This window comes from Prunus persica, chromosome G1, assembly GCF_000346465.2.
Source record: "Prunus persica cultivar Lovell chromosome G1, Prunus_persica_NCBIv2, whole genome shotgun sequence".
Taxonomy (NCBI): domain Eukaryota; kingdom Viridiplantae; phylum Streptophyta; class Magnoliopsida; order Rosales; family Rosaceae; genus Prunus; species Prunus persica.
The window spans coordinates 39,344,425-39,354,667 of record NC_034009.1 but is presented as its reverse complement, the minus strand read 5'-3'; the positions used below and the strand labels follow the sequence as shown (position 1 = coordinate 39,354,667).

The 10,243-nt window shown below is 37.6% G+C and overlaps 2 protein-coding genes across 3 annotated transcripts; both read right to left on the bottom strand.

Moving 5' to 3' along the window:
• LOC18793717 (acyl-protein thioesterase 2) lies at window positions 359-5,025 on the bottom strand. Of its 2 annotated transcripts, XM_020559482.1 has the most exons (11): window positions 4,798-5,025; window positions 4,499-4,555; window positions 4,156-4,233; window positions 3,893-4,007; window positions 2,826-2,862; window positions 2,607-2,676; window positions 2,297-2,401; window positions 1,391-1,541; window positions 1,194-1,276; window positions 907-1,000; window positions 359-825 (listed from the first exon to the last, which is right to left on the bottom strand). In XM_020559482.1, exons 3-11 carry the CDS (start codon window positions 4,184-4,186, stop codon window positions 735-737), a joined length of 777 nt encoding a protein of 258 aa, XP_020415071.1. In that variant the 5' UTR covers window positions 4,187-4,233; window positions 4,499-4,555; window positions 4,798-5,025; the 3' UTR covers window positions 359-734. The 2 variants fall into 2 exon arrangements, with proteins under 2 accessions (XP_020415071.1, XP_007227247.2); XM_007227185.2 differs by lacking the exon at window positions 4,499-4,555 and having other exon boundaries at window positions 4,798-5,023.
• On the bottom strand, window positions 8,205-10,228 carry LOC18789613 (ammonium transporter 3 member 1). The gene is made up of 3 exons (XM_007227314.2): window positions 9,614-10,228; window positions 9,113-9,398; window positions 8,205-8,888 (listed from the first exon to the last, which is right to left on the bottom strand). The coding sequence occupies exons 1-3, from the start codon at window positions 10,226-10,228 to the stop codon at window positions 8,347-8,349; spliced, it is 1,443 nt and encodes a 480-aa protein (XP_007227376.1). The 3' UTR covers window positions 8,205-8,346.

Below are 10,243 nucleotides of genomic sequence, written 5' to 3'. Positions count from 1 at the left end.
AGAAGTGGCTTGTAAACCATATAGTTTGTGTTTTTCTCTTGCTTTTAAGTTACCGTTTCTGTAATTTAGAGGGAACTGCTCATGATATTCAAATAGATTTGGGTTGTGGACTTGAGGGCTGGGAAGGGTTAATTTGAGTGGTAATCCAGGCCAGTCTTATAGATCTGGAGAATCCATCGGTTAATCCAGGCCTATGGACCAAGCAAAATAACATATATTTTAACTTTAGGCCCAACTTACTGCCACTCTAATTGGCTTTTAAAAATGAAGCACTTGTGTTGAAGGCTGAAACTGTATAGAAGTGTGAAGGCTGAAACTTTCATCATCTTCCAGTCTACATGCACCAACAAACAACCAATTCAAATGCTAGGGTGATGCACGGAGAAATATATTCAATCACTTTATTATCAAAACAACAAAATTTCGTGGATGCGGAGAAAGAGACTATCTAGCTCCCATACCCCACCCGAACCAAGAGCGCCCATACAAATCTCACAGCAACCAGCGCCCAAGTACAAGAGTAAGCCTCAGCTAGGACGTTATTTGAAGAAAAAGAAAGCAACAGAAAGGAGAAGGGAGATTATATGGCAATAGAAGCTATAAGAAATGCCACTACCGTATGTATAATATACCCCATACCACAACCTATTCTAGTATGCCTTTCTAATCGTCTTTTATAATAATCTCCTCATTTGTATTCCCCGTGTCACCTCGCCATTCACCGATCTTTTCCGCTAGTATGATCGGGATCCCTCAAGCCCCAAACTTGCAGTTAGCCAAGTACAAACTTCATCAGTCTCTTCAGGGATTGTATAGTGCCCCAGCCTGCATTGACAACCATGCATTCTTGAAATTGATATTGAAAATAACAAAATGTAAGTCCTGAATGAAGGCAGAATCACATACCCGTTGTATGTTCTAAACATTAGATTTCGAAATCCTGCTGAACTTAAGACCTGTGCAGATTTCTCTCCATGTCCATATGCAACCACATCATCGCCTGCAATGAAGAATGAAGGCATCACATACATTTGTGCCTATAAACTTGGGAATTACAATTTTAACAAAACAACCTGAACAATCAGTAACTTCCAACTTCTTCTATATGATTTTTGGGGATGGGAGGTGGGTGGAGAGAGCCTCCAAGGAAGAATTTAATCTATAAGTACCATTTATGAGAAGAATATTTCTACCTAAGCCATGACATAGCAAAGTGGGCAAGGATGCTGCACGCCTTGCAGCCTCATTCGACGCTTCCATCCGGTTCCTCAAAGTTCTACAGATAGAGCCAAAAAGCAAAGAACTACTGAGATGAACTGACTGTTAATAGCTTGTGCTTATGTGTTGTGCATAAGCAAATTTAAGTCAGTGCACACGACAGAAGCTGAACCTTGAACATGGAAGCCATCCACTTAGACCAACGATTGCACTTAGGTTAACTGGGTATGGATTTCCATTCCCATATTGCCCTAAAACACAGCACGTGGCAGAGTAGAGGGCAGTTGCAGCACCCATACTGAAGCCCCCAACACCGAGTTTTACTGTTCATAATAGTACAATTCACGAGTTACATAAAGCATTTGTGATTCCTACAAAAGCAATTATTTCAATAACACATTATTTTACACAGTTAATCATTTTACAGGAATATGTGATCCCCAACTCTAATTTAACATCATTAATTATCCTCCCCATAGATTTTTATGGTAATAACTGAGAAACAACCAGTTTCCTCCAGTCTAATTCTATGTGAAAAGTTACCATATTATTGAGTGCATATATCTTTGCTAGTCCTGACAACCTTGACAAGTCAGAGATATTTCAATAGTAAATGTGAAGATCACATGAGAGTACATAATTCGATTGGTAAAATGAAATTATGCAATGAACTAATTCAATAATACAAACAAAACTAAATAAACATGATGATAAAAATACAGAAGATATTAGGAAGAACCGATCAGTATATATTTTTCCTTGGTTAAGTCATGATTCATGAAAGCTGTATGAACAAGATTAAATAAGTTCACTATAGTTCAGTAGAGGATCAGGGGAAGATGGAATCTGCAGAGAAATTTGACTATGTCATTCTATATCTTCATTCTAACAAGGTAAACATAGTTTGAAACCTGAGTACAGGTCTACAATCCCAGACCTCTTTATATTTTCGTTTCTATCTCTACCAAGATATATCAATGCCCCAATATCTTATTTATAAATCCTTTAACTGGAAATTTTTCTAACAAATATAACTAAGATACTAGAGTTTTAAGAGCTTTCAAGAAAAGGAACTTACTATCAGCAGGCTCTGTTGACAAAAGATTTGCAACATGCGCTGCTGAGGCATCTAACCCCTCCATATCATCAGGAGCATCTTCTGAAATGTCCCCCATGTCGAACCCTGTAATAAATCACTCAAACACTTTAGACTATGTTTTACATATACAATATGAAAAGAAATATAAACCAAACTGTTACCCTAGTTACTGGATGACATGTATCTTTAGGCAATCAATGTCCATGTGATAAAGCTCACAGAAAATCTAGAATTTCATGATGGTTTTCAGCATGAAGATAAATACATAAAATATAGCAATAAATCTTACAGGCAGTGCAAGGAAATCCACCAAATAATGCTACAGGACGAGAAGGGGCAGTAGGACAAATCCACTTAATCTGTATAATAATATAAACAGAAACAGCCAATAAATACTATTAAACAAACTTAGTAGTATATTCTCTAAATAGAAGGTTTAAGGCTGCTGGTGATGAATGTTGAATATGCATGTGCATAATGATAAAATGAAACTTAAAGTCACCCTTACATTTGGAAGAGGAAGGGTTTCCAAAAGCTGGGACCAGCTGCAAAACAAAGCACAAAGTGGAAATAATCCAGCTTAGTTACTAATGATTAACCAAACTAATAACACAATACTTTGAGTCCAATGGCTAGCACACTTCAAGCTTGAAAATAATTACAGTATCATTTAAGAAACACTTCTTAGTAGCATATCAAATCTAATTTGGGGAGCACAGATAATCAAGGTTAAGCATAAACCTAATCGATAATTGTACAAGTTTGATGCTATTTGGATATATCTGTTGTAGCTCAAAACGGTTCAATCATCTTTCACTAAAGGAATAATGGTGATTAATTAGTCCTGCATCTGTACTATATAAATTATTAATGATTAGTATATTTCAATTTGATACACTTGAAGGGCCAACTAAGCTAGTGAAGAAGTGGTCCCCTATTGTAGGCCTCGGAATATTCAAATACTTGATTCATAACCTCCCCAGCATCAATTTGAATGTAAAGAAGAGGAAGGAAAAGACAACCGATCACATTGTCTTTTGGTTCATGGAAGTATTGCGGTCCCCCATCAATTCGATCAGAAATAGAATCTTCTAAAATGCAACAGAATCAAGGACTTAGTTAAATAACAGATTTTGCTAGATCAGGAGAAAGACATTGACATTCTCCAATTCCCCTTCTTTTGTCTTTTATGTGGAAACAAACAAGTCCACCATGCTCTTCAGGCATATGCTCGTTTAAAAGGGAAAGGAATCAACCAACCCACACCATATATTTCATATAATGAGAGAATATCAGGTTCAAGTAGGTGATTATAAAACTCCACATTCTTAACATCATAACTACTGATCCATGCACGTCCAGAAACCCTGCTGAGTAAAACATAACAGCTGTATTGCATGTATAAATCTGAAATGGAAAGCTACAATTTAATCATGCATAGGAATTTCAATTCCACAGATGAATTGGTTTAACGGGAACAAGTTTCACCTAAAAACAGAGACAAATTATCACAAGCACCCGTTCTTAAACCACAATAGAACATTTTTATTGTCTGCAAAAGAATAGCATTAATACCTTGAGCCCTTATCTCCAAGGCCATGTAGCCAAACTATAGTCGCTTGGTGGTTCCCTTTGGGCCTGACCACATGGGTCCTTCCAAACTCAAACGTCCTTCTAGGAGTTCTACTACCTGACATATTGAAGCAACAACTTTTAAAACATAAAACCAGCAGGCCTAATGATCAAGATATGGGCAAGAACCAACAATAAGTAGTCCTTACAAATAACTCTACTCCGTATACAAATAATATAGACACCAGCACAGGAAAATAACTAACCAGAACCAGTATTGGAGGTATTGTAGCTCATCCCTTCGACCCGAAAATATACGATATGCACACACCTAAGGTGACTTCCTGCAATGAGGAAAACCAATATTGGCCATATCTATTTATACCCATATAGGGGGGTGAATATGTAATAAAACCCATGAATCTGTATGTCACTCCTTACACCAGTTATACACTGCTCCTAAAAAATATATATCAGAAAGGGAAAGGCACCCAAGTAAAGAAGGGACAGGAAAAGCTAGTAGGCTTTATGAGCAAATAAGTGACATTAGATGAAAGCACATCAATGCAGAAAATGAACTATCGAAGACTTTGAGATTGCAAAGCTCACAAAGATTGAAAGAGAGAATCTTTGCTAGTGGCCAGCGGGCAAAGTAAAGCACTTCAACTACAGCAACACAAGAATACAACCACAAATCACATTTCTTCCTGGAAGAAGAAAGAAAGTTCCATTTTTTTTCCTCCAAAAGAAATCAAAATGGCATTTTATATAAATGGCTGATGAGTGACAGATACCCATTAAACAAAAACAGAAGTTGAAATGTTCACAAAAGGATCTAAGAAAAATATATAAACTGAATATTGCCAGTGAAAAAGAAAAAGTGAGTTTTAAGCTTTTTTTGTACCAACCTGGTATGGGACTAAACCCAAAAGAATATGTGCTTTCCCCTTTCTCCTCTGTTTTTGCCTTTCTTTCTTTCCCACAACTTTCTGTCACTCTCTTTCTCACTCCTTTTATTTTGTTTGTTCATACGAATCATACCTCAAAAACCAGCCACAAGCACACACAGATGGAAACCCACAAGGTCTGAAAACTAATCATTTTCTTACAGGTTTTTACCAAACGCCCAGACCAAAATGCCCTTCCCATGTCCACTTCTTTTAACCTGGCTCATACTGTAACAGATTTTTTTTTTTCTTTTTCTTTTCTGTAATTTTCATAAACATAATGTTAGCTAAATCCAACTTTCCCACTTTAGAAAATTAAGAAAGATAAAAACTTTAGTGGGTTTACAGTTTAAAACAGAGAAACAAAGAGGACATTAAGAAAAGAAGGAAGAAAGAAGAGAACGAACTTCCCCATCTCTATTTCTCATTTCTATTTTTAACTAAAAAAAATTAGAATTTTTATATTCAACCGCACACTTCTCTTTGTTCACCTCAACTTCTAACTCAGATTTTCTCCCCCCCCCCCCCAAATAAGTAAAAATAAATTTACATTTTCATTAAATAAAAGGCTTAAAAATTCTCTATTTTTAATCTTATAATGTTTTATATTCACCTAGTTGACAAATGGCATTTAATTGTTTCCCACACATCTATCTGTCGACGTGTATGTGATGCCAACTCTCATGCGTCATAGACTCATAGGCCTCTTGCAATTGCAAGCATATTTCTCCACTTTTTTTATTATTATTATTTACAAGAGAAAATTGAGCTAATATTTATTTTGCAGATATCCGAGTCAAAGATTTATCAAATCCCCATTTCATGTTAATTTTCTTGAACTCTTTATGGTTATATTGAAAAAAGTTAAATTCGAACTCTCAACTTATCTTAATCTTAATCCATTTACTCATTGGTCCCTCACCACTCAAAGCAACCCAAAAGTGCATATTTACTCGGACTTTGAAAATGAAAAAGAGAGTTTGTCTGCTTGAAGGAAAAAAGATTGATGACTTCTTCTTTTTTTGTTCCCAAATTAACGTCTTAGGTGTAATGTACAGTTCTTCATCATCCAGCTAAATTATATGTCTTTATTAGGAATTTAGGACGAATAAAAAGTCCTAAAGTTTTTGTGCTTTGTTTTATGTAACTTTGAGATGTCCCATTTAAGTTGTCAACTCACACTCATTGAAAGCAGAATCAATGGTTATTGTATTTGTGTGCAAGGAGAGCAACTTTGGTTTAATACACAAAAAGTGACTCGCAATCTTCTTTGCCTTCGGAATAATCATGGGATGGGGCTCAGACAGATTTTGCACTCATGCTTTCTGGTTATTTAACCTATAAATCACATACTGTGATTCCTTTACTCTGCATCGAAGCCTAAACAATTCAATATTGTGACCTAATTAATGTCTCGAAATGGAGATTAGACTAAAAGTTAACGATTCTTAACGAATAATATTTCGGTTTGTCGGGCATTTTCTGAATTTTTATATCATTTACACATCCCACATGTTCTCCACTCTACAGGTTCCTTGTTCATTAAGGTGGTATTTTTATAAATTATAGGGATCAAATTCTTTTGCCAAATGCCAGTTTGTGACAACTATAATATATATAAGGCTTATTCATGTACATGCCTCCTGTGTTTTTAAACTTGTTTTAGATTACCACATGTGTTTGCAAACGGCTCAAAGTACCTTTAATCTTTTAAAAACCGTCTCACGTTATCCCTTATGTCAGTTTTTTTGACGTTCCGTTACAAATGTTACTGTTCATCCCCCCTCCCCCCCCTCTCAATTCCAGAACAGCAGCCCCTCCCCTTTGTTACTGTTCATCGCTTATTTACCCTCCAAAACTCAGAAATTTCTCCTAACCAACACAACTAGCAGCAAGAACAACTTGAGAGGTTGAAAAACCATACCTGAATCGAAGCAAATGGTGCTTGGAATCGCTCGAACGAGCGATGGAGATTTTGGGTAAAAAGTTGACAATTTCTTTCTTTTTCCTGCGATCCACGGTTGGCAGCGGCTGAGATGTGAGGCTGGTAGAGGACAACGTGCTGGTTCTTTTGATACCCATGTCGTCGCTTGGGGTGGCCGGAGGAGGAAATGGCAACCCAAAAACTTGTCTGATGAACATTAACAAAGCGGAGGGGCTGCTATTCTGGAATTGGGGGGATGAACAGTAACATTCGTAACAGAACTTCAAAAAAACTGACGAAATGGGTAACGTAAGACGGGTTTTAAAAGGTTGGGAGATACTTTGAGCCGTTTGCAAACACATGTGGTAATTTGAGACAAGTTTAAAAGCACAGGGGGCATGTACATGAATAAGCCTATATATAATACATATACAAAAGTACAAACAGGTTTCAGTGTGCTTGTTGAACAAGGTGCCCAGCTAGGTACTCATGTGACATAGGGCTTAAAATGTTTTCCGTACAAAAAACAACTATATGTATGTAGGACCTAGCCTGTTGCTTCTGCAGTTCTGCTGGGCCTGAAGTTACTGGACTATCCTTAGTCTTGATGCCTGGGTTGCCCTAGGTTTGAAAAACTAAATTAAACTCTACAAACAGGATATTCATTGGGTGTCTTGGGATTTCGAACTTCTAACCACATGAGTAAAGTAAAAGTGGAAGAGCTTAACCAACTGAGATATACCTCACGGGCTTCTTAGTAACAATTTTAGTTTTGGTTCTTCCTCCTAATGAGGTCCAGCTTTTTGGTGCTGTTATAAGTCTTTTCTACTTGGTAATTGGCAGTATCTTTTGTTTCTTGCTTGGTCTGTTCCCTTTGCTGCTTTATAGCCTGTTGCTTTTTTAGGCTGTGGCTGGTTGTTTCTAATTGCTGCATTCTAACTTGGATTTTTTCTTGGAGCTCTCCCTGTGTTTGTTCTCTTTGTTTGGTGTTGAATGATGCATTATTTATTTACCAAAAACAAAATAGCATATAGTTTTCTTTTCAGCTGAACATATATGCAGATATATAGCTTTTAAAAAATTCTAATTAATGGGCTTAGCTTGTCATCATTTTCTTTTTTTATTTGGTTCAGATGAAAGTACAATTTGATGTTAAATTTTAGCATATATGATTCTTAATGCCAATTTTATGTCTGGGGAATTTTAAATAAAGAAAAGAGAGAGAGAAATGATGATGATAGCTGTGGTGTTGACAGTGATGTTATGATAAACAGTATATATAGTGGTATGATTTAACTAAATAAGATATGTAACAGCCAGATGGTCAACTCTGTTTCTTTTTTTTTTATCAACGCAACTCTGTTTCTTTTTCAGTTGGCCAGCAGATGCACAATTCAATATGGCCTTGTTGATCAAGTGTTCAATTTAAAATTGTATTGTTTTATTGAAATTTTCCTGAGGAAATTTAGAGCATGTTACAGGAATTACTGCAAAATTATTAATTTACACATCCAGAAAAGGGGGAGAGAGAGAGAGATAGGAGCTCAATCAGAATCTGGCAATGTCTCAAGTACAAAATGGAAAAGTTAGGCCATCTCAATTTGGCCAGCAGCATGTCTATTTTTGGCTGACGACTCAATATCATATCCATACCTAGAATTTTCAAGCTTTTCACCTTGACCCCAGATGGCATAAGCTTCTTCCCCATGAGCTGCTTCATCACCGATCTCCATATCCGCATCGGACATTCTTAGAGGCACGATGAATTGGATCAAAACACATATAAGGCTGGTAACTACAACATTTAGAATGACAACGTAAAATATCCCAAGAAGTTGAATTCCCAGTTGACGAAACCCGGTATGGACAACTTCCATTTTAAAACCGTAGAATAGGCCAACATACTGTCCATATGAGGTAGTGAACAGGAAGCAGAGCCTCGGATGGGCAAAGAGACCGGTGAGGATTCCACCAAGGGCGCCGGCGATGGCATGAGTGTGCAGAACAGCCATTGTGTCATCAACTTTTTGAAGGAGCGCAGATTTCTTGTGGACAACCATCATGGTGAACCAAGGAATTGAGCCAGAAAATAGCCCCATTAGTATGGCTGCCCAACCTTGCACAACTCCTGCATGAGATTGAAAGTGCAACAAAGGATATCATTAATATATCTTTCATTCTTCTCCTTTTTTTCTGATATAGAAGTCATACATTTAAACTTTTAATTTGGTATTGTAGATTAATCATGTATTTTTTTCCATGCCACTAAAATTAGGGACAATGGCCTTTAGTAATTGGTACTAATTTTTTTATGCTTAGACGTGTGCTGGTTTTGTAGCTTTGTGAACTTACCAGCAGCTGGGGTGATGCAAACCAAACCAGTGATCATGCCTTGAACTGCCCCGATGACCGAAGGCTTGCGGAAAAAAATGAGGTCAAGCAGGAGCCAAGTGAGCAAACTGGTAGCAGTGCATACATGAGTGTTCAAGACAGCCAAGGAAGCATCAACACTGACTACATAAGGGTCTCCTCCATTGAACCCTGTCCAGCCCATCCAGAGGAGTCCTGCACCAGTCAACATAAGAAGAATGTTGTTGGGAGGGAATCTTTCCCTGTCCTTGTTCGAACGAGGACCAACCTGCATCATCGAATTAGATTCGACATGATCATCATATTTTCCAGCAAATGTAGAAATGAACCGAAACTTTTTTTTATACAATGGTGTTATGTGAAACATAAGGGAGACTTCAAACTTGAAGAGAAAGTAATTTTGCTACATAATGTTCTTCATATAACAGATTAGCAATTGAAAGAAAGAAAACCCAGATGAATGAGGAAGAAGGTTTTTCCTACCCAATAGGCTGCTGTGAAACCAGCAACTCCAGAAGACAAATGGATCACAAACCCACCAGAATAATCTATCAGTCCTTTCTTGAAGAGGAAACCTTTAGGGCTCCAGATACTAAATGCTCCAATGGTGTATGAAAAGGTCAACCACAAAGGCACAAACAGCATCCAAGCATAAAAGTTCATCCTACCCAAGAGGGCCCCAGCAATCAAAATCAAAGTAATTGCTGCAAACACAAATTGGAAATACACCATTGTAGCATTTGGGAACTTCCCACTAAATGCCTGCTCCAGGAGATACTTTTGGTTCAATGCCACATCAGCTTTCCCCCAAAATGGAACTCCCTTAATCAGAGTTTCCCCAAATGACATATGATATCCCCACCCAACCCAACAAACAAGAACACAAGCAAATGCATAGAGTGCCATGAAAGCTGAATTCACAGCCCATTTCTTCTTCACTGCACCACCGTATAGGATTATGAGCCCCGGGACACTCTGGAGGCCAACCAGCGTCGCGGCTGTCAGCTGCCACGCGTTGTCAGCTTTGTTCATCCAGTCCGGATTAGCAGGATCCGGTAGGAGGTTGCTAGGCAGAGGTGGATAGGTGCTGTTGCTCATTTTGCTTTCCTTTTC

Coding starts and splice junctions, on each gene's coding strand:
- LOC18793717 (XM_020559482.1), bottom strand. CDS start 4,186: ATGAGCTACAATACCTCCAATACTGGTTCTG. Junction 2,402..2,606: donor TGGATTTCCTTGCACTGCCT/GTAAGATTTATT, acceptor GATTTATTACAG/GGTTCGACATGGGGGACATT. Junction 826..906: donor ATGTTTAGAACATACAACGG/GTATGTGATTCT, acceptor TTGTCAATGCAG/GCTGGGGCACTATACAATCC.
- LOC18789613 (XM_007227314.2), bottom strand. CDS start 10,228: ATGAGCAACAGCACCTATCCACCTCTGCCTAGCAACCTCCTACCGGAT. Junction 9,399..9,613: donor GTTTCACAGCAGCCTATTGG/GTAGGAAAAACC, acceptor TCGATGATGCAG/GTTGGTCCTCGTTCGAACAA. Junction 8,889..9,112: donor TTGCATCACCCCAGCTGCTG/GTAAGTTCACAA, acceptor AATCTCATGCAG/GAGTTGTGCAAGGTTGGGCA.